We start from the raw sequence: 24640 nt of genomic DNA on the forward strand, positions 1-24640 counted from the left end.
TTCACCAGTTGTATTAGATAAAGAAGCTTTATTTCAAATGAGATCTGAGTTTACATGTATTATTATTTTCTTACATTTAAGAAAAACAAAGTAAAATCTTTCTGTTTTGATTGAATTTGATTTGATTTCGATTGAATTTAACATTTAATGAGCAGGATAAACCTAATATTGACTGGATATTTTCCCCCTCATATATTGTACTATCAGAAAATATTCTGTTTTAAATCTGTGGATATTTCAAATCTTTTTGGAGAAACATATCTTAAAACTTTCAGTTTCATGCAGTGCTACTAAAAATATAGACCAAAAGATAACTTAGATACTAAATATTGATATACCTATGTATTTATGTTGCAAGATTTGAAGGATTCTCTGATCATGTCTTCATATATTGATTCCACCTTTGAAGTAAATTATGTCTCATTTCAAAATGTTACTGATTTTCCAATACCTGTGTCTCCATTGCAATGTTGAGGTGTTTGGTTCATCTGTATTAGATGAGATAATTTATTTTTCAGATAAGTTTCTTATCCAAGTTTACACAGAAAATCAGTGGCAATGAAAATAAACCCTAGCAATTTCGGGTGCTCCTTCCGACCTCCAAATCATATCTATGGATAAGGGTATTGTCTTTTCCTGAAGTGTATTGTCTTTTCCAGCATGGTTTATCCATGTAAAAAGCACTTAAATAAGCAGTTTTCCATGTCAGTTGATCCTTTTAATCTTTTCCCTGTTGTGAGATTCAGAAGGGTTTCAATATAATTTTGAAAAGGAACAATAAAACATGGTCTTGTACAGATTCACATTGGTATATTCTAAAACTCTCTCTATATAAAACAAATTGTTGTTTTATAGAAAATATTGTAAAAAAGAAAATTTTTAATTTGCTTTTAATGGATTACATGGAAATGGTTTTTCAAAATTTTGTTCCCGAGGGAAATAAGTGGCTAAGATATAATTTTATTCTGCAACCACACATCAAAGCTGGCAATGTTTATGAAGGTCTCTGTAGCTCTCCAATCCATGATGGGATTTGAAACAGAATAATCAGTACAGCACATTTGATTATGGCAAAAATGCCTTTAGCCAGCAACCCTGATCAGTCAGTGTAGCTCAGCACCTAACAAGCCTCTTTCGGTACCATCCACACCATGTCAGTGATATTGGGTCTTTCAGTTGAAGCTCTTCAGTGTCTGTTGGCTATGGCTGTATTTGGGGAGCTGTCATCACTTCATACTTGCAAAACCATTCACTTTTAGTAGCATCTATTGAACTCTCTGAATATGCTTTTGTCTTTTTCTTCCTCTACATGATCCTTGGCTTTGATTACCAAATGTCCAATTTCAAAATACAGAGAGCAGACACAAACATATTTTAATGGTGCAATGCTTGATAGACTTGTTTGATTATATCAAAAACCTTTTTTAGAAATAAGTTCTTCACAGATACCTTTTCCACAGATACCTATTCTCCTATCTCTCATCCTTCCAGTTAATTAAACAATTTCTGATACTTCACATTTTCTGAACCAAGAAAGAGTCAGAATAATAGATTTCTTATTTGCAAATTAAGGTTACATTTGGGGAACATAGCTATCTTATGCTCAAAGTATTGATCTGAGGCATGGATGAAGAAATACAATAATTACACTCCTATATAACTCCTCATACATTGACTTGCATCATTTAAACGTCCTTTATTTTTTAAAACTAAAATGATGGGAAAAAAAATCTTAATAAATTATTTTTAAAAGTAAAATATTTTCCACGCACTTGGTCGCCTCCTAAGTACTCAAGATATGGGTTTGCATTTTTATATTTTAAAGATTACTGTAGTATAAAATAATAAAAAAATGTTCATGACAATGTGACTGATATTACATTTGTATTAATAATGTGTTAATAAAGAGTTTATCTTCACAGCTACTGCTATAGATGAGCAAATTGGTTCATGGTAACAATAAAATGGCTATAATGTTAAAAATTATAGCTATTAAATACTAATGTGTGTATATGCAAGATCTTTATCAAGTAATTTTGGTATTAGAAAAAAATGAAACTTCATCTTACTTCTTTGAGATCACAATTAAAATAAAAGTTATGATTAACGCTATTGTTTCCATAACTTTGTTAATGTCAACAATGTAGTATTGGAATAAGTTCAGGTTTAAATTTCTCTCTCATGATTTCACATTTGAAAATTAGTGTATCCTGAGAGTGCTATACCATGGAAGTTTTATAGCTGTGTATATGGTTTCATATTTCAATATATTTCAGTGATATTGGAAAAGATTTCTTTTAGATTCAGAAAATCAAAGTAGTCAATAAGCTTCATTTCAATTGATATGTCAGAGCATGACCTGAGGTAGTGTGGCTTTCTGTTATATATTTAGAATCATAGAATCATAGAATATCCTGAGTTGGAAGGGACCCTTAAGGATCATCAAGTCCAACTCTTGACACCGCACAGGTCTACCCAAAAGTTCAGACCATGTGCCTAAGTTCACAGTCCAATCTCTTCTTAAATTCAGACAGGCTCGGTGCAGTGACCACTTCCCTGGGGAGCCTGTTCCAGTGTGCACTTTAAATGTTTAATTTTTTCTGAAGACATGGACTGCAAAATAGTCCATAGCCACTGTAATTAAATAGCACTCTTTTCTACTGGAGCAAACTTGGAACTGTATTAGAAACAAAGGAGAAATTTTTTGATTCAATATCAGCCAGGCTTGATTTTTTTTTTTTTATAGTTCCACTTGGACACTTTTGAAATTTGTTTGAGTGTTGCTTGTTTGCTTGATAATTTAAAGTAGGTAACAACGTAAAACACTCAAGACTGACCACCAATGTGGAATGTTTAACAGGGGAAAAAAAAACTACGACATTTTTGTGCAACAGAAATGGAAAGCTGAATCATTCATGTGCTTACCATATTTCTGAAACGAGGTAGTTATGAGCAGGACCAACATGTATTTTTTTTTTTTTTTTTTTTTTTTGGGGGGGGGGGAGGGAATAGTGGGGGTTAATTTTTGACAAAATATGTGTCTGGGTTTTTCGATTTGAGGAAAAATGATTTGAAAATCAGAGAAAGCAGAGATGGCTTGTGAACTAAAATGTCAATTCTTTTTTGATGTTTTTGGTGGAAAATGCTGAGCTTTTCGTTTGAGCATTCTCAGAATATATATATATATATATACATGTATTTACTTGTAAAATTAAAAGAAAAAAAAAAACAGATTTACCTTTTCCTTGAAAAATAATGACACCTACATTATTCATCCTAATCGGGGCATTACATAAATTGTGCTTTTTGATAAACTGGTACTGGTATCTTTTTTCCATTTTTCAACTGTTTTTGGAGAAACAGTTACTACATCAGTATTACACCAATGACTGGCTTTTCCTTATTGGTCATGTTAAATGAATTTGGTCATGTAAATATTTTCTCAGTATTGACAACTGCAATGAAAAGCCCTAGTTGATTTCAGGTTCAGTAAAAGCAGTTGTAGTATATCAAGGTTAATAGGAGACCTGAATCAACCTGGATGTCATTGTTAGAGTATCAATATCACTGATACAGTATTTAAAGACCGTCTTATAATCGCTTTCGCATATATGGCTTGTATTGTCCTGTCTGAAACATTCCTAATCACGGTGATTCTTCAGGTGTTAATCACTACCAGAATGTTGTGAGCTTTAGCGAAGTGCCTATCATGACAGTAAAAACCTGAAAAAATGTTCAGCTATAGAGTAGTCACCTACTGTACACAGTCAATAAAATTTTATGTGGTACAGATTGAGCTGTAGTTACGTGATGCCATATTTCCTACCCTTTTTGTTATAGGGCAGAGATGCATTGCCATATCATTAACACTGTAAATGAAGGCGTCATATATGAGACCATTAAAGCAAGCTAAGCATTAAATAGGGATTTTACTACTCCTTTAAAGTTTTCTGTCTTTATTGTGAGGTAGCAGAGAAAAATCAGCTGTTTCGTCTAGGATGTGCTGCTGATCTCTCAGAAGAACTTGTGTTTCTGCCTATTATGGATCTGCATGTGGTGTTAAAATAAGACAAATCTCAACACCTATATTTTCTCAAGCTGTTAGACAGAGATAGGCACTGGCTTGACTGATTGTTAACGTATCAATGACAAGATATATGACTGTTCTGCGTGCTTATCTGAGAGCATGCAGTGCATTCCTCAGCTTGATTATTAATGTCCTGAATGAAATGGTACATTGGTAACAGAGAAAAACCCTTGTTGGGAGGGAACAGCATGATTCAGTCTGCTACAACAGCTTTGGGAAGCCAGTATCCCTTTACAATTGAGTGCAGCTGAAGTGCAAAGCCAAATCTTTTTATTCATTTGCTTTCAATTTTATTAAAAACATCTAGTGTAATTTCTGGCTTGTCTTCCAGTAGGTTTTTTTTTTTTTTTTTTTTTTTTTTTTTTTTTTTTTCTTGCTACTACTTACATATTCAGAACAAATATAACAACATAAAAGTAAGGACAAGGCAGTTTGAAGTTACCCATGGAATTTCTACTTCCACCTTAGGCAACAATGGAGAAAGCACCCTGTAAAACTTCCCATTCCTGTAAATGCCTGAACTCATTTATGTGCTGAGTATCCTTAAAATATCTGGAGCATAAACTTCCACACATGCTTAAAAGTGCTCCCAAACAGATCCAGTAAGGATCTGTTTTACGACTATGTTCTGAAATTCAAAATGTAGGTATGTCTCTGCCTAAGCTTCTACTCTGCTTATTGTGCAAGTTCACAATCGCAAACTACATTCAAGAAGTTCAAGGAAAAATTCTGGTGCCCTGAGTGAAGTTCACCAAATCTAGCAGCTACTATTCAATATGGAGGAACCAGACATTTTCAGACATTTTGCACTTTAGAAGGATATGGTTCAGTTTAAGAACCTGTTGATTCTCTTCTTAGTGTAAAAATTACAATAAGCCTACCACTTTCAGCATACAAAATATTTAATTATGGGATGTTACTCTCCCTCCAGCTTCAGCAGACAGCTACAGGAGTAGCATAAAACTGAAATGAAAGAAGACCAGCAGAAGTTTGACATCTTGCAAGTTAGAAAATACAAACACGTTGTCTAATCTATATTCTTCTGGGATTCTTATTTTTTTTTACTCAGCATTTCTCTGGTATGAAACATGAAAATATTCAGAAGTAGGAAAACAGAAGCTATGGTTTCCTTCCTCCTAGGAAAATATCCTAATCATAGGACAACAAAAACAGGTTATTCTTCCTACCTTTGGTTTTCTTAGGAATGGAAATTTTCTCAGACCATATGTTGCCAGCTTTGTAGGGGATACGTTTATCACAGGGACAGAAAATGTGTGACTGAGGGAAAAAAAACACTGAATGGAGCACATGGAAAATTATACGTGCTATTGCTACTTGGAAGAGATAGAAGAAGACTTTGACATCTTCATAATGTTGTCTTACTATCATTACCATTAGGAATTACACAGATATGGGAGGCCAAAACACATTTTTATTTTTCTTATACTGAGAATAACGGCTGCATCTTTGACAAGGAATTCCCCATCACAAGAATTTAAGAGATGAGGAGAATGAAAAATACAGAAATAAAGAAGGAAGATTTTAGTGAGTTTAAGAGAAATAGAAACTAAAGAAGAAAATCTTCTATTGTAAAAATTGCAGGTAGAAGAAAGATGCATTGTATTGCTTGTTTTTTCTTATGAATCCATTCTCACTTAGGATATGATCTTTTTTAATAACAGTGTGATACTTATTTATTCATAAACGTTTGAATAACTGTTTTCCAGGTACCTCTAGGAAAGTTTACAAAATTTGTCCTAATTCTCATCGTATTCATAGAAACATGTTGTTTTTTTTTCTTTTTTTTTTTTTTTTCTTCTGTGTTAATATCTGTATTTAGCATTCATTCATTATTTTTTAGCTTTTTGCAGTATTTTTTTTTTTTTTCCCAAATCAGAATTCTCCTGTATGTCACAGTCAGATTTACAGTGTTTAGATGCAGAAAACACACGAGATCTTGTTCATCAGATATCATTAGAAAGAGAGAGGTGGGACTTGATTCAAAAGTAGGTTGCCTTTCCTGTTAATTTTGTATTATTGTTTAAATAAAGATGGTCAGTTTTTCAGTTTTAAAAAGTACTAGGCCTATATTTATCTGAATGTCATCCAAGTTAGTTTTGTTTTAGCTTCTGAAGTATTGTTAATGTTGGCTACTGATTATGTATAATCTTATATGCTCAATCAGGCTGGATCATTTACTGATATATCCATATTTTTCTTACACTTGTCTCTTCCATCAATGTCTCATTTTCAGTTTTAGATTACTAATATTTAAGTAATTGTCATGTCTTATCTCACTGGCTAGTACTTGTGCTTTTAAGTTAATATGAACCAAGCCTCTGTCTCTAGGGCTCTCCCTGGGAATTTAAGAGCTTATCTGCAGGAAAAAAGTTAACACCTGTACTTCCTCCTGAAATGGGAAACAGCCTGGAAGAAGTAGAAGGTTTGCAAAACTGAAAAGCCTTTTTATGTTTAATAATATCTGAAAGGGAAGGAGTTAATAACTAAATACACATTGCTTTAGAAATGGATTATCCAGTTGGGTGCCCAACAAGACTATTTACTAACTGAGGTAGTTTGCAAAGTTCGGTCTTAATCAGCTCCTGTACATTCAGATGCTGAGAACGTCCTGATGAGAAAGCAGTATAGTGTTGAATAAGATTTTTTTTTTTTGATAATACAAAGCCAGGTAGCAACATGATTACTTTCAAAAATAAATGTGCACACACTAAGAGAAAGTGAATGACACATTTATTGCACTGATGCAATGCCTGATTTGTCCTTGTATGATAATCAGTGTCTGTCCTCCACATTATTATTCACAGATTCTGTTAGCATGAGGACAGAAGAGGCCATACTGATGCTGATCTTTTTGCTGAGCCATTTCATGACACTATAGTAAGGGCATATCTTTAGGTTACTTTTACTGTCACCTTATCTTTGGCCTTTCCAGACCCATGAACAAATTGTTACCCCAAAGCAGGTGTTAATATACATTTCATGGACAATGATGTCTCATGACAAAATGAGAAGGGCTGAAGTACAGCACTGTTCAATGATCTTGTTTGGTTCATTTAAGATGAAGTCTTGCTCAGAAACATTCTAGATATTTCCTGTCATTTGGGGCATGTCCTACTCTGGCAGTACACTTGGCCAATCCTTTTGCTTTGTGATGGAGCTTTATGTAGAGTATAGTTGATTCCTCTGTTGAGAATGAGGCTAACATATACATGCAACTCAGTGCAGATGATGAAAATTTGAATCTCTGGTCAACATATTTATCAGTTCAGGCACACAATCATGCTAAAATGTCTATACATCTGCATTTTAGAGGCATATCTTGTACTGCATTTCCAATGAATTTTCAGTTCATTATAGCTGCATAGTAAGTCTAGGAACAATAGAATACAAGACTCCAGAAATCTTGCCCTTGCACATCTGGAAGCGGTAAATTCAGTCCTTTTTAACTATGCAACCAGTTTAACTATGTAAAATAATTACATATTCTTCATCCCTATTCTATTTTGCTTCTAAATAATGTGGTTATTTTATATTGTCTTTTATTCCCAATAGTAAAGTAAATGTTGTAAAACCAAACAAAAAACAGCACAAAACATTTTCCTTAAGGTAAGTTTGATTAAAATATTAACGATTAAAATATTAAAATATTGTTAGCTTATAGTTTGATTCAAACCTCACTGAAATCATGAGATATTTTGCATTAGTTGCATTGTATCAGGCTTATTAAGCTACCAATCATTACAAATGTTCCTGTATGCTATTTTGGCTTAATAGAGGTGTTTTTTTTCTTTCTTTTTTTTTTTTTTTTTCTTTTTTTTTTTTTTCCCTTTCTCGTCTCCCTCACTACCAGGAGGTATTTTTGAGTGTGTGGAATCTGGTCCAATGGGAGCAGAAGAATTAGCCTTCAGATTTGCTGTGAACACAATCAACAGAAACAGAACTCTTCTGCCGAACACCACATTAACATATGACACCCAAAAGATAAATCTCTATGACAGTTTTGAAGCATCCAAAAAAGGTAACCTTTTGCATATTTAATTACTGTACTTAGCAGATGACTCCCTTGCTTTACCTACTTATTGTCTGTCCATAAAACCATATACAATGACATTGTACAAGGTTGTGCCTCACATCAAAGAAAGGTTTTAAAGACTGCCTTTTGAAGACTGTAATGGTAACTATTTGAAAACTTAATATGTCAGCTTTTCTCCCACTATTTCTTTATATGAAATCTTTACAAAAGCTATTTCTTTAAATGTTTAAAATTGCAAATCATCTTTTTTTTCTTTTTTTTTTTTTTATTATTTTTTTTTGAGCTTTGTGATGAGGATGTTTTTGAGATCGGCTCCTCTGGAATTAGAAAACACTACCACCAGATTTTTCCTGTAAAATGCCAGCTGCTCACAACTTCCAGTGAGCTTGGAAGAGGAAGGAAGTTCAGCCCACAGAACTAGTTATTCAGTGGTATAATCAAGACTATATGCCATTAGGCCTATAGTGGCTTATTTCAGAATTGTTAGTCATGTAACAGAACCCTTTTGTACAGGTGCAAATGTCAATGTGTTTTACTTGAGCTGCATTGCATAAGCTGTAATGTTTCAGTGACTTCCTCACCTGTGTAGGAGTTATCCCTGTGTTAGGCTTTCCCTGAATATAAAATACTTCTTAACACCAGAAGTGAACATTTTATAGATGGGAGTATGATACAGTGTTTTCAATATTACCAGCAAAACTTAATCTGAGGCCATGAGGTAAATAAAATTGGGATCTTAAGTTTCCATCTGCTTCCAACATCTTTAGAGGAAAGCCTACAAAGAAAGCCCCCTCCTTCTGCTCCAAATCTAGATGTCAACTTTTATGACTTCATGGCTAAAATTTCATTTCCAGATATTCAACAGGGTTCTAATTCCATTTTAAGTATTTCATCACTTAAACTACATCTCTGCTAATATCTTTAGCATATGTATGTCTTGCATACTTAATCAGCTGTGTTTTTCAAAGGAGAGCAAGCAGTTATAGTATTACACATTTTATATAAGCTTAAAAATTAGGTCTGTTCTTTACCATGTTGTTACCAGGTGAACATCCAGACCTCAGTTCAGAAGTTTTCTCCAAACTATAAACAATTTTATTTAAAAAAAATAAAATAAAAATTTTCAAATCTTTGCTTCTCACAAAAATTGTTTTGAGATTGCTTTACATTCTAGTCTACAACATTGTGATGCCACATGCAAGTTGTACTCCATCATTGCCATGCTCTAGAAAGTACAAAATGTAGTAAATTCTGTATGCACTTTATAGGTGAAAATACAAAGATGTGATGACAGAACTTAGTAGGACTGATTCTTGCACTGTATTACATATTCTTTAACAACATTTTTTTTTTTTTTTTAATAAATTGTTGAGCCAGTTTTATATGAATGTTATAATTAACAAGAAAATAAGGGTAAAAGGATAAGAGGTCAACCTTATGGCAGGTTTCAACCTTAAGTCTACCAAGTGATCTAGTCCACAACATGTCATAACCTGTGAAGACTTTATGCAATACAGAATTTTTGGTGCTAAGTAGAATTAAAACATTTATAGCTCCATTAGAAATGCTACTTGGGAGAAGCTGCTGTGTCAAAATATGCATAAAGTACAACTTTAAAGTGAAACATAATACTGATTAAAATCAGTCTAGAAACAATGAGAAATATTTTTTTTCCTTTTTTTTGTTGCAACATGCAGAGTTAATCTTGCTAACCTATTTTTCCTGTTTATTAGTCAAATTAACCATTATAAGTCTATCTCTTCTTTGCAGACGAGATTGTGAGAAATAGGGTGAACTAGCCTTCTAATGCATATTTTTTGAGTTGTCATTTCAATGTTTTGGATGATGGGTTAAAGAAGGTTCTGAGAGAACTCCTTCTATCTCAGCCAACAATGAATGAATGGGTTGATCCTTAATTCTGGCCTCTCCTTTCTCTTTTCCTCCCCATCTCCCAAATTCAACTGCTTCCTGACTCCAGTGCATTCTGTCTAGTGCAATTTAATGACATAGTTTCTCTTCATTCCTGAGGGAGGATGTGAGGAGTGGAGATATCTGTTCTGGGATATATTGAATAAGTCTTTCTGGAGATGACAACACTACTTCTAGTCCTTACTTGGGGTAAGGCTTGAAGGCTCCAAGCTCCAGCCATAATACTGTGTTGCTAATTCTTGATAGAATAGAATAGTTCAAGTTAGAATGACAAAATGTCATTGATTGGATATATTGAATAGATTGGATATATTCATTGTTCCCACTTGCATCTTGCATGAGAATGCAAGTCGTTATTTGTAACTAGGCTGTATCAAAATCTGTGTAATCTTCCAGTGCTAATAGCTTTTTGCCTCATCAATTCACGATACAGCCAACTACATTTGTGCTGACAGGTGCTTTAGTTCGGAACCAAAGGCTAAAGGTTAACATAAAATGGTTCATTTTATTATGATGGCTCCAACACAGAGTTTTAACAATGAGGTTTAAGCATTTGACTCATTTTGTGGTTCATGATTATGTCCATTAGTGAGCAGGCAGGCACTGCATCAAAAATAGCATGTTTAGACCTCTTAGTAACACATACTTTTGAAGTTGAATACAAATGAAATATTAATGGATTTTTAAAGGTACTATACCAAAGAGCAACCTGAAGGCAAGATATTTCCAAGATACTATTTCAGTGAAGAATAATGTAAATGCAAACAAAATATCTCTCAATGCAGTACAAAAATTGGTATGCATCTGATAGAGCCAGTGCCGTATTAAATCACGTGTGAAAGCATTGCATTATTCAAATCTCAGAAACAGAGGGGGAAAAAAAAAAGCCCATTGAAAAGCCATCTGGTAGCTATTGCTGTTGTTAGTGATCCCATTTACTGACATTTGCATAAAGCTTGTTGATTACTCTTAGGAAGGGCAATATTAGCATAAATGTTTTTTTTATCAAGCTAGTCATTTAGGCCCTGATCCGATACTCAGTAATGCAATGGAGATCCTGTGTGTATATGAGAAGTTCATTTAAACCACTGGTACTCTGCAACAATAAAAAGGTATGCCAGCACAGTTTCTGGAATGCATTTGAGACACTTAGCAGTATTTTTGTCATGTTGAAAAGGACTGACGTGCACAATTAAAACAATTAATTTTGCTTTGCTGAGAAAAAAGTAATGCAGCAAAATTTGTTTCTACTGCTTCTTTCCTCAGCTGTCAGAAACATTGATGGTAGTGTAACAATATTAATTAATCAAACCTCATATAAATACTCACATCCACATTAGATTATGGAAATACTTTTCATTGCTTCTCTCTAACAAACAGGCTGTTTTCTTAGAAGGCAGAACCTGTTGTGTTCCAGAACTGCACACTCAGAATATAGGTTATTTCTATAATGGCAATTTGAACTGGATCAGGGCATGGGCTGAAGCACTGGTCTCCAGTACTGCCTTGTTCTTCTGCCTTCTTTCTAGCATATGTCAACTCATGTTCTGCAAGATAATGCTGGAGCATACAACGGGAAATAATATAGACCAGAGACTGCTAATGCACAGGATATATGGGGTCACCCTACATTGGAAAGATGAACACTAACCCACTGACAGTGACTCTCAGGGCCGGTTTTGTGTTTATTAATATAGGTGTAGCAAAAAAGTATTTCCAGTGTTTAAGAACGAACACTGATTTTTTTTTTTTCTTCTTATTTTCGATTTTTATTTTTTACACTAGCAAATAGCATTTTTCTTTTAGGGAAAATGTTGGTCTTTTTCTAGTCAACATATATACTTTTCAGATACAGAAATTCAAATGTTCATTTCAATGTAGTTCATCATTTGCTTGACACTTAACTGGAATTCACTTAAGATACATAATTTCTAAGTAATTAGGATCACAATAGAAATAGTATTGATGCATTGAGGAGGATGTTAACGTTTAAACAGCCTAGACTAGAATACTGCCTCACGGCCCTTTTCCAAATGGAAGATACAGCTGAGCATAAATCTCTTTTCTCATCTGTGTTTTTTATAAGATGCACAATTGCTGGCCTTTGTGACTTCCACTGACATAGAAGCGTTTACTAAATGTAGCTGAGCACTATTTAGATGTGAAGTGTTGCTATTCATCAGTTCACAGACAATGTGTGAAAATGTAGTCTGAAGTTGAAAACTGTGTAAAAAAAAAAAAAAGCATTATAGAAAGAATATCAGTTTCACTTCATGGAGAGCCTTTATTTAATATGAATTGTGCAATACCTTCTGGCACACTGCCTTCTTTCCTCTCATCATTGACAGACTTCTGTCTCCTCTTTAGCCTGCGATCAGCTGTCCCTTGGGGTGGCTGCCATCTTTGGACCATCTCATAGCTCCTCAGCTAATGCTGTGCAATCCATCTGCAATGCTTTGGGTGTTCCACATATCCAGACCCGCTGGAAACATCAGGTGTCAGACAACAAGGACTCCTTCTATGTCAGTCTCTATCCAGACTTCTCTTCACTCAGCCGTGCCATCCTTGACCTTGTGCAGTTCTTCAAGTGGAAGACAGTTACTGTTGTTTACGATGACAGCACTGGTAAGGCTAAAGCACTAGAGTATATGCAGATATACTCACATATACAAGTAGAAGGAGGAGTGGTGTCACTACAGTTATAGCTTTATTTTAAGAAAACTTAATCTAAACTACAAGAAATTCCATTGGCAGGGTAGTGTATAATAAATATATATTTGCATAACAAAATATATTTGTATATATATATGTGTATAACAAAATGTGGATTCATTAGAGTAAGTATTCTCAAAAGTATGCCTCATTTTCTGAAATCTGTGTGTCTGGGCTTGCAGCTCTCAATAAATCAGTCATGTTCTATTTTTGTTTACCTCAGTATTTTATCAGTTGCTAACAGCTATGTCTTTTTATTTTATTTAAAATTTAGATTTTGAAGAAAAATACGTTAACTTGAAAGACGTACTAGAATGCCTGGTCAAACAGAACAGTTAAATTCTATTGCTGCTTCTGGCATTAGCTAAGTTAGAAATCAGATTCTATGTTTGTTTAGAATTTCATTATCTTCATTTTCAGAGAGATTTGCGGAAGGAGCTCTGTTTTTGGCTGGTATGAGTTGAAAACAAAATTTGGAGGCTTGTTTTGCAGATAATTCATATGAGTTAAAAATTAACTCCTGATTTTCCAGCAGAAATATACCAGTTTACTACCTTTCCCTTAAATTCACCTTAGAATATTTATTTTGCCCTGAAAATGGAATTTGATTTGAAAAATCTTTTTAAAAACAAATTTAAAAAGGTAAGTCTGATTTGAGGTTTATTTAGTGGAGGTCAGAACTAAAAGCTGGTAAGAGCTTTTATTTCCCAGTAGTGGAAGGCACAAGGAAGCCACCCAGACAAATGAGATATATTTAATCTTCTTGGAAATGTTACAGACTTCTTCCATGCTTGTTGAACTGACACTGACAAGAAAAAAATGAGCCTCAAACCCTTATCATAGTTTATTGGGCTGGAAGATTGTTGATACTTTTGTTACGTAACACTACCATCTATCTAAATCTGAAATACAAAAATGAAATTAAGGAAACATCAATATGTTAACACATGGTAAGGCTACATGTAGTGAGACTAACTCTGCTAGATAAACCAGTTACAGAAGGACAGAATGACTGCTTCCTATTTAAGTTCAAATAAGGTGTGTGTGTATCTAGCAAACAGTGAGAAGGGAACAGTCAGAGATGGCAGTGCATAAAGCACTAACCAATTTATTTCTTCATGCCTTTAAAGAAAACAAAAACAAAAGCAGGTCAGTGAAGTTTAAAGGCTGCCTTTCTAAAAGTTTCTTGGCTGAAGGTACCAAAAGCATAATCAAGCTTCTGATTTCAAGTTTATTTTTACAGACTTAAGGCAAGAAATATCGAGCTTATTTTATTATTTATTATTATATTATTATTATTTATTATTTAAATATTTATTGTTTAATGGGCTCTCTAAAGTCCATGCTTTATGAAAGAGATATGTTGTTAAATTATCTGATCTTATAAAGAATGCTTCAAAGTCAGTTTATAAGTAGAAATAGGAATGAAGATGGAAATTTCTTTTTTTTCCTTGTGTTTGCTGTGATCTACTTGATCTACCAGTGACTACTGTAAACATTAGAGAAAAAAGAGGATGAGATCTTTCTTAAAAATATGTGTGTGGAGATTAAGAATGAATAAGGAACTTTAGGAATTTATTTATTTATTTATTTATTTTAAATAAGCATAAAGTATTATGTCCTGAAAATATTCACTTTATATTTATATTTTTTCTTGAGTTTCCAGGCCCTTCATATTAAGATACTTGCTGTTAACAATAACCTGCTGATAACATTAGTCTCAGCTATGTCTTTTTTCTTGAAATATATTGCACTCTGAGGAGACAGAAAAAAAAAAATAAAAATATAATCTTCTGGGTTTTTTTTTGTGGCTATTGATGTAAGTAAAATTAAATTATACTTTTTAAGACTGTCAGTTTCTTTCTTTTTTTTTTTTTCTTTTTTATTTTTTTTAGTAGCATCCCCTTTGGACATCTCATAGATTTCAAAGACAGGACACACCGCTGGGAAGTTCATAGCACCATTCGCCTTTGAAGTACTTATGGAAACAACTCTTAGCTATGAGAAACTGTCAGTCTTAAAGCAGAGTTTAAATATTTTTATAGTTCAGCTGCAAAATGGTTTAAATGTTTTGTTTTTTTTTTTTTTGGGGGGGGGGGGGGGGGGAGGGTGAGTGGTGTGGAGGGAAGAAACCTTTTGAAAGGAAGTACTTCCTTCATCTGAGGAAGACACTAACTCCAGCCATGGGATAAGATGAAGCTGAGTTGTGAACCTGTGCCTGAAACTGAACATGATAGTTTTGGCTGAAACTAAGTATTTTAAGACTCCTTACGCCATTAAGAATAAATTTCAAATTCATTAAACCAAATACAATGAAGGCAAATCATTTATAACTTTATATGTTTCTTTCATTTGGCCAGTGATTTCTTAATATAAGATGGATATCATATTTTCACCTCCTTTGTTTGTCTTTTAGTCACCCACAGTTTATTCTCCTTTGGAAATGCTGTTTAGGGTGATAATGCATGCCTTGTTTTATGATAATTTTTGAATTATGGATTTTCTTCTTCTGAATGGTCAGTTCCCAAAAGGACCCTGTTCAAGACAATCATATTTTGCTATAGCAGTAAAATTTGGACATTGTTGCTAATTGTTAATTTTGAGTGTGTGTGTGTCAAATTTACATTATGTATTCCTATTATTACTTTATAAATATGTATACAAGGAGAGATGGTACTTTAAATATAAGTAGAAAGCATGCATACATCTGGATTCTTCTCAAGATAACATTAAGTCAAGACTGAGGAGTTGCACACACGCCAAGTTCTTAGAAGACTGTAGGTCCATTCTGAGGAAAGATAAACAAGTTCTTCATTCGTTCAGTATTTGTTGAGCAACTGGAAAAAGCTGTCTGAAAAGCTGTGATTTGACACTGCAATCAGTAAAAGCCCATGACACTCTAGTGTCGTTCTCAGGAATGCACTGAAAACTGATAATTCAAGTGCACACTTCAACTGTTCTGACAGCACCATTGTGTCCTGCTGCATGCATCTGCTGTAAATGTAATCTTATATGAAGGAAAGCCAGTTATGTGACTGTAACAGGATGAAGATAGTATAGAGCATGACAATCCGTGGTTAGAGCCCAATTTGAAATAAAAGAGAAATTTGGAATCCCAGGCTCCCTTTACAACAGTGAACATCTAAATGATTACCACAAAGAACATTTATTACTGGTTTGTTTGTTTCCCTAGTCAAAGTACTCTCCCTGTATTCTCTGTGGAGGAATCACTGTGTGTTTTGCTACTAATTTAAGAAAAGCCATAAACAAGTCGCTTTTAATGCATAGATTGGACCCTAGGGTTATGAACTAGGTGCTTCTTTCAACTCTTCCCAGCTTTATTATGCAGAAATGGATAAGCCAGAGAAAGTTAATGTGTGGAGTCCAGTCTGGTCAGAATATTGGATTGTCTTGTGCTGATCAGCCCTGCTCCTGAAGCAGGAGAAGGAGAGGTAAGCTGGGAAGCACAGGAGAAACTGGAAGTGCTGTCCTGCTGAAATGGGGACAGAGATGCTTTTAAAGGGATATGATCAGTAACCCTAGAGTGAGCAAAGATCCAGCTGAATACAGCATAATGAGAAAGAGTCGAGCCTCCACAAATAGGATGAAACAGATGAATAAGCTAGAAAGGTTAATTCTATCTTGTCTCAGTAGTGTTACAATTGGGATAAGGTAATGAAAATAAAAATGATCACAGAATATGCAAAGGTATTAATATAATGAAGATTTCTGTCTTGGTGCTATCTTAGGTCGTGGACATTGTGGCAGTTGGTAGATGAGCCTGTTTCTTCAGGGAAGAAAAAGGTTGTCTTCTTTTTCTGTGAATTTGTGTTTGAACACTACTGTACTGACTTTTTTGCTTCAAATAATAGCTATGTTCTGCTTCCTTCTATGACTTGTTTCTCCCTTCATCTTAACTCTCATGAGACTTTTTTCATGTAGTCCATCTGTTGTACAGACTAAAAATTGGAATCAGGCTCATGAACATTTTTCTTGCTAGTCTAAAGATAAGTATTGTTTCCTGTGATCCATCTAAACTGCAAAGTATGTTCCTTTTAACTAGAATTTACCATAAAAGAACTGGCAGGATGTAACCAGAGGTTGGTTATTTTTATATTTTATTTATTTATTTTTGTTATTTTCTTAAAATAACTTATAGTCTCTTTGTTAATTAAATACCACTAAACTGTCCCTGGATGCTAATTAAATCATTTCAGTTTACAGATTTGCTACAGTCAATTGTCTTTAGGAAAGAAAAGGGGGAAAATGACAGTATATTCAGCATCTGCGTGTCATAATGGTTTAAATTGGTCTCAAAGCAGTAATTTATCTTCTTCAAAATATTAAAATTTCAAGTACATGTTCCAATTTATATGATAAACATAACAGAGTAGACAAATTCCAAATAAGTTTGTGAATCCCAGAGAACTCCAGAGCAAAGTATACGTGAATGGTTAGATTCTGGACCTTTTAAATTATGCTGGAACTTGTATTGGCAACTAATGATTTATACAGATTACATTGATGTAAACAGGGTTCTGATTTTTTTTTCTTAATTAACATTTGTTTTGGTCTTGGGTGAATGAGTATAAACACTAAAAATCTGTTGCATCTATGAACAGAAGCCTAAGCAAAAGCCAGAAAAAAAAATCACTTCAGAAATAAAAATGTTTTCTCTTGGTCTTCAGTATTGAAACAAATGATTTAATTCAAATGAAAGAAAAAGATGCCATTTTGTTGATATTTTATAAATAAAACTAGAATTTCCTTATTGAGACCAGTATTAAAATTCAAATTTTTTATTTCTATATTTCATGTATCTTATTTTCGGATATTTTGAGTTTTTTTTTTTTTCTTTTTTTTTCTTCTTTGAAATTATTGTAAGTTTATACTAATAGAAATTACATATCTTAGGGAAAATGAGTGTATGGTGATCATAGGTGAGTAACATTGCTGAAAGATCAAGGACAAAATTCTGTCCTTGAAAAAGAAAATAAAAAAATTACTGATTCAAAGTAAATCTTAGCTCAGGAAGAAAATTTCTGTCCATGTATTATATACATAATGCACTCTAAAGATGAGAAGTGTTTAAGAAACTTTAGAGAACAGTCATATAAATGAAGAAGGATAGAAAATGAGACGGCCTGAAAAGGCTGTTCAAATCTGTTTCTCTGTAAATAAACTGAGCAACCCCTAAATTCATGTGAAAAGCTGTTTTCTTTTATAAACAAATCTGCATAAGTAAGGTCTGTCCTTAGCAGAATGAGAAAGAAGGAATGAAATGTGTTGAGAATGCTGCGTTGAACATTCATGAACATGTATATGATGAATACAATAATGAGACAATAAAGGTCTCTTGGCAACTGTTCGTTTGTTTTATTGAATTTCAGTAGTATTTAAGAAGCTATCAACTGACCTGAATCTTTTTGTGCTTTGGACTCCAACTGTTGGCAGAAATTCTAGTTATAAAGGCACTCACTTTCTTCAGTTGCATTCAGTATATCTTTTTATTTGTACTTCCACAATAATAAACCATTGTTTCTCATACCTGAGCATTGCTTCACTATGAGAAATATTACAAAAACCTCTCATGTGTATGGGCATAGGTTTAGTTTAGTGGATGAAAGATCTTGCAAAGAAAAAACAAACAGAAAAACCTATCCTGTGTTACATGGCATAGTTAATGGGACATTTAAATTATTTAGCTAGAAACATTTAGGTTGAAATGAAAGAACAGATACCCTTGAAAGGCTGTGGAATCGCCATCTTAAAAGTCTTTTTTGTGTGTGTGTGTGTATGTGTGTAGTTTTTTTTTTTTTTCTTCTTCCCCTGAGTGGAAATATTTTCATACTGCCTTTGGTAGACATAAAGAAAAAGACAAGCAATTGTGACCACCTAAGGTCACTACTAGGACAATTTCCACTGCTATGATGATTCTTCTGACTTGAGTGAAGCTGATGCTGACTGCACATTCTCTACTGAATGTGCAGATATACTATGATATAAATTACTACTAAGTAACTGTATTGATAGTGATTCCTCAAATTGGACTTATATTAGCTGTCTGTAAGGTAAAAACTATACCTATGTGGATTTTTGTGTATATTGTCTTTTGTTTTGTGCAGTTTTATATAACATTTATTCTAGCTCTTTGAAGTACATGTAGAATTTGAAGTACTGGTTGTACTTGAAAGTCTAGGTGGGTATCCTGTCTGGAAAGCTTGTATCAAAGCTTATCAAAGTATCAGTCTTATCAAAGATTCAGAGTGGAACAGGATAGCTTAGCACAGCATGTTTAATGTAAGTATTTTTGTGCATTTCAATTTGTACATTATAAATTAATAATCAGTTATTCTGGTTTTTTATTTTATTTTATTTTATTATTTTTTAATATGTTTTTAATGGAGTGAACTGGTTGAATATCTAAAAGAGAGAAATGGGGAACTTGCTTCTCATTCATATCAGCTGGAATGACATGCAATTCTGCTCCACATCTGCTGAGCCACTGAGTCAGACATGGACTCCATTTACATAAAGACACCCCCAATTTAATGGAAACTTCTTATTGAGAACAAGGGCTTTTTAGTCCTTCCATAATAAACTCAGATTTGGTAGGGCTGTAATAATTAATATTGCTAATAATTTTGATCTGTTTTTAGAGAATAAGGAAATATTTTTCAGACTGATTACATATTGCATAGTATCTTTTCAGTACAGAGTGTTTCAAGTACTGTGCACAGTAATTTCACGTGAAAATATAATTAGTAAGTCTGTGCTAAACCTAATTGTGGCATTTGGATTTAGCTGATTACTTAGTATGTTGCATTCCTTTTTTTAAAGAAAGTCCCTGTACCATTGGTTCAGTAAAGATCAAAAATATCTTTTCTGGTGCTACATAAAAGTATCAGAGGTAAGGGGGATTCTGTGAAGTTAATATTTCACTTTCAAATTCTTCTTACACTTTGGAAGTTAAGAATTGCTCTAGCTATTGTCTGAAGAGAAATAAGTTAAATTCTCTTACTCTTTTTGGTAAATGGACACGTAGTTGTACTTTGAGAATAATTCTACAGATATTTAAATTAAGTCTTTGAAAAGAAAATTAACTGTCATCATGTTAAACATAATACAGTTCATCTTTCAGGAAAACATGTACCAAAGACTCCCCCTTCTTTGGCCAGGAATTGAATTTGGACTTACAGGAACAAGATACAATATTTGTCCTTATATAAAAATAAAGTACATTATAGAATTTTTCTACAAACCCAAGGAACAAAAATGGAGGCCATATTTCCAGAAACTGGACTGTCAATGAACACACTCTAAATGATATTTGTGGGTTTGAATAAACTTAAGAATTTAAATCATATAAAACTGGCTAGGGAATTTATGATCAAAATTATTGTTGCTTGCTTTCTTGAATGCTGGTATACTTATTCAGTATTTTCAAATAGAGAAAATATGTGAAAGGCAAATCAATTTAACTGAAAAATGAAAACGGGAAAATGGAGACATAATCTCACATTTTGTATGTGGCATAATTATAAACATCTCAGACTTACCCTAATTTAACTATGTTTCCACCTCTATAACACTATTACATATTTTGTCTCTGGCTGGAGGAACACTGTGAAATGCACTTGAGAAGTCAAGCCCTTTGTGAATTGCTCTCCATCAGTCTCAGATCAAATAATCCATTTTAGCTTCATTCCTAGAGTGTTTTTCTCTCTTGCACTTTTATCAACTTTTGTAGTAAAAAGGAAAAAAGCTGCTTTTGTTTCCAAAAATAAATGTGCTTACCTAGCATTGTTCCAGTTTAGAGTGTTCATTGGTGCTTCTTTTCAAACCAATTCTATCCCAATTTCTAGTAATTTTATTTCTTATTTATTTTGTTATAGTTTGATACATTAGTGATATTTCTATGGTATGGCTGGAAATTGCTGCTTCATTTTACACTGATTCTGACAGCTTTGATACAAGTTGTTTTGTCCTTTGACTGTAGTAGATCTCTCTTGCTCTTCATCCTCAACTGCACTACTCATACATGTCAGCCACTTCCCCATCTTATAAGAATTCTTTTGAATTACCTAGTACTGTTAATTGTCATTGCTGTCATTATGATCACATTGAAAATATAGCTTTCAGAATGTGTTCATTTCACAACTGCAAAACTGAGTAACAGTAGTATTTCAAATCAGTCATATCATAATACATATGTAAAGAAATGTCATATACGTTGCTGGATAGCAACACTAGAAAAAACATGGCAAATCTAAAATAAAAGTCCATGTTTTCTTCATTTTCAACATTTTCTTCAATTATATAATTTTTTGCTTTTATTTTCACGCACCAAGTGTAGAGGTGAGGGAAGGAATGGACAGTCCTCTGTTTGTTTTTAGCTGCTGTATGCTGAAGCTGATACTGTGGGGGTAAGAAAAAAAAAATCATTTTCTTCATCTTCTTTCAGTGACCTTTCCATGAACTTAAGACCTTCTGTATTAATTCCCTCCTGTGGAAGTGTGTGTGATGGTGAATAAGGCTTTTTCACCAGGGTGCTGAAAAGTCATTAGAAGTGAATTGTTACTGGAAAGGTTCTGAATTGGAATCAGCTCTTTGAAACTAACTATAAAACATATGTATTTACACATGCTCTGAAGTGCACATTTCAGGAAAACAATACATCTGATTATTGTATTGTACTTCAGTTGCATCTGGTTATGCTGAAACAACAATAAAGTAAAATGGATTTAACATGCAGATGGTAAGATCCAAGACAGAAAAACTGATCTGTGAAGTAGTGGAACTCTGACTGCTGGAGTTAAATCTAGATCCCTGGTTTTCTTAAGTGATTTTTAACCCTAAGCCTACTGAACTAGCCAGCTAAATTGAAAAGTATTCTGTGATTACTGGTATGGCTCCATCCAAGAGAAAGCTTTTGAAAAATGTTTTCATTTGAAAGTAGCACATCTTTTATTTGTCCTGTCTTACTGGGTGACAAAAAAAAAAAATAAATAAATAATAAAAAAAGTTTTTCAGTGTTATTAAAACTTTTCTAGCAATATGCTCAAAAGTAATGGCTTGATTTTGAGGGGGGACTTGGGTGAAGCCAGGTGTGGGACTTGATGATGATTGTGGGTCCCTTCCAACTTGGGATATTCCATGATTCTGTGATTTCATATGAAACACCTCCCCTCCAAAAGAAAACAAAACAGAAAACAAAACCAAGTTATTAATAAACTGCTGAATTGGAAGCACTGTACCTTCTTTAAGCGTGTTTGTATAACTGAAAGACCATATACAGGGAGAGTGAAGCTTGGTATGAATTCATCAACATACGAGAAAAGATGTTGACATAGTCTAAGTGTAGTTAGATTTACACAGAGGAGTTCTGCAACTCTGAAGAAGACTTGGTGCTGGTAGATCATTTGGGGGCTTTGATAAGAAGGTAAATACAGGGAGCTCAGCACTATAAAGCCGAGTACATCTAAAATTTTTCTCCCAGAAGGAAATGTTGTTTTCATCCATAAGAGACCTCCAGAGTTCATTCTGGCACATACGAATATTATCATGGATTACTAGTGCATCTTGGCTTACCTTAATAAATCTAATTTCTAAATTTTCATTTGAAGTTAATCTAAACAGAACAGCCATACTCCCTGAGAAAGGGTTTATTAAATATAATTTACTTTGGCAAAACTGCTATTGAAATCAGTTACAGATACTTTTTTTTTTTTTTTTTCTGATATAGTGCTATCTTTTTTTTTGTTTGTTTTCTGTTAGGAATCAAAATTAATAAAAAATACATAAATACATATAACACACATGCATAATATTCTGATTGTTCTCTAATTCTCAACTATAAGACTGAAAAATCATTCTAAAATGTTCAACTCTAAAGCTGTTAATAAGGACCTGTATTAATCATGCTTACAGTGTGGAGATAAATTTTTCTGGATTATGTATCTCTCGATTTTTTTTCCTTAAAGCTTAATCTCCATTAAGGACACTTTACACCATTTTGATACAGTATTTAAGTAGGTTTAAATATAACTGATGACAAATATAAGGTTGTTTTACTCTTCTAGAATTGGGTAAAGTGATCTTAATGTAGTAAAAAGGCTAAATACGAATAAATGAAACTGTATAATATAAATAAATCAAACTGTCCTTTCCCTTAATTTGTATTTTATCTGTATTGTTTTTAATGTTTTTGTTTGTTTGTTTGTTTGTTTTCTGTATTGTGTTGATATATCCAAAGAACCTAGAGCAGTCCACTGTTCATGTAGTCCTGCTAGCAGGTGCAATTTTTTTTTCCTAAGCGCTTTCACTAGAGATTTTATTTTATTATTTTTATTTTATTTTTTATTTTATTTTATTTTTTAATTTTTTATAGAGCTTGAAGACATAACTAATCTTGAGAGTTCATGGGTAATATTTTTAAGATGTTCAATATCTGTGAATCACTTTATAGCAATGAACTGTTCTGGTGGGTTTGAAGCATGTTACCAATGGCCAAGAAATTGGCATTCTCCTCCCTCCTATCCATACTCCTTTCAACGTCCAACACACAATGATATTTTTCTGAGACATAATCAGAAAAATTGGCAGAAGGGCATCTGGAGAGAAGAAAGGTACAGAGAGGTGTGAGAGGAAACAACTTGCTTAAAATAGAGATAGAGATCTGAAGATAGGAGTAGCCTTTAAAAGAGCATTACTGTTCTTTTGTACAGAAAAAGGTTCATCTGTTCAGCCTACTGCAAAGCCCATTTGCAGTACATTCTTCCTGTACAGCACAAAGGCAGCATTAACGGAAATGATAAATAGTTTGATGAGCAGGCCAGGTGGCATAGCAATGGCTTGCAAGACTGCTGAGCTGGAGACACAGGTTTTAAAACAAACTTGGGGCTCTTGCTTCCTGGACTGGTTGAAGTTGAACATGTCTAGGAGGTAATGTGATTGATCTCTTTGGAGGAAGATGCCAGCTGGAGAGCTCACAAACTGCTCCTTCAGGATTCTCCTTAAAGATGAATTGATGGCAGCTTCTGAAAAGAGTTACTCACACCGCATTCTTCCCAGCCATTCAGAGGTAAGACTCTATCACAGTGGCTGCTTAAAGAACGGATTGAGAGTTTAAAGGGAGAGGAAAAAGGTGTCCCTGGTGAAAGAAACTGCAGGAAGTACATTCCCAAAATACAGCAACTATTTTTATACTGTTGAAAACTAGGTTTGTTTAGGAGCCTGTCCACGCTATTATTATTATTATTATTATTTATTATTTGCACTGGATTTCTGTAATACTAATAAAATAAGAGGTTGCATTTCATCTGAGGGCTATATTTTATTTTATATTATAAATCAACTGTATTGAAAGTATTTCAGGCTAAAATAGACAGATATTTCCTAAAAATCATGGTGAAACTAAGGATTTGTTTTGTCCTTAGTTTCACTATCCTTGTAGTTCTCATGTGATGTTTCTCCATTCTTTGGAGGCACTGGTACTTCTTTTTCTGATTAGCTACACAAGCTGCATACCTGCCCTTTTGAAACTTTCTGTTGCTTATCCAGAAACCTTTTTTTTTCAGTGTGTGATAGCTCACTACTTTTATCCTGAATAACCAAATTGTCTCATTTAATGGACAACAGAACTGAAGAATAGTTTTGGATTAACAGTAGCTCAAAAAGTTACAGCTAATATATAATACTCCACTCTTGTTTGACCTAAGACTACTTTGGTTCCTAGCCATACGCAGAGAGTAAAAGTGGAATCCCAGAGATGACTGAACACTGTAGGAAGAAGTAGTCATCTCAGGAGTCTGAATCATCCAAAAGAACCATATCGTCATGAGGGGAAAAAAATAATA

General features: G+C 33.6%; 1 protein-coding gene across 2 annotated transcripts in view; it reads left to right on the forward strand.

Annotated features, from left to right (window-relative positions):
• Positions 1–24640, forward strand: part of GRIK2 (glutamate ionotropic receptor kainate type subunit 2) — a 394781-nt gene that overhangs the window by 126096 nt on the left and 244045 nt on the right. For both annotated transcript variants that reach the window (XM_032184252.1, XM_032184253.1), the window contains exons 3-4: positions 7959–8126; positions 12438–12695. In XM_032184252.1, coding sequence (XP_032040143.1) covers positions 7959–8126; positions 12438–12695 — 426 coding nt within the window. The remainder of the gene's footprint in view (positions 1–7958; positions 8127–12437; positions 12696–24640) is intronic.

Source organism: Aythya fuligula, chromosome 3, assembly GCF_009819795.1.
Source record: "Aythya fuligula isolate bAytFul2 chromosome 3, bAytFul2.pri, whole genome shotgun sequence".
Lineage (NCBI taxonomy): Eukaryota > Metazoa > Chordata > Aves > Anseriformes > Anatidae > Aythya > Aythya fuligula.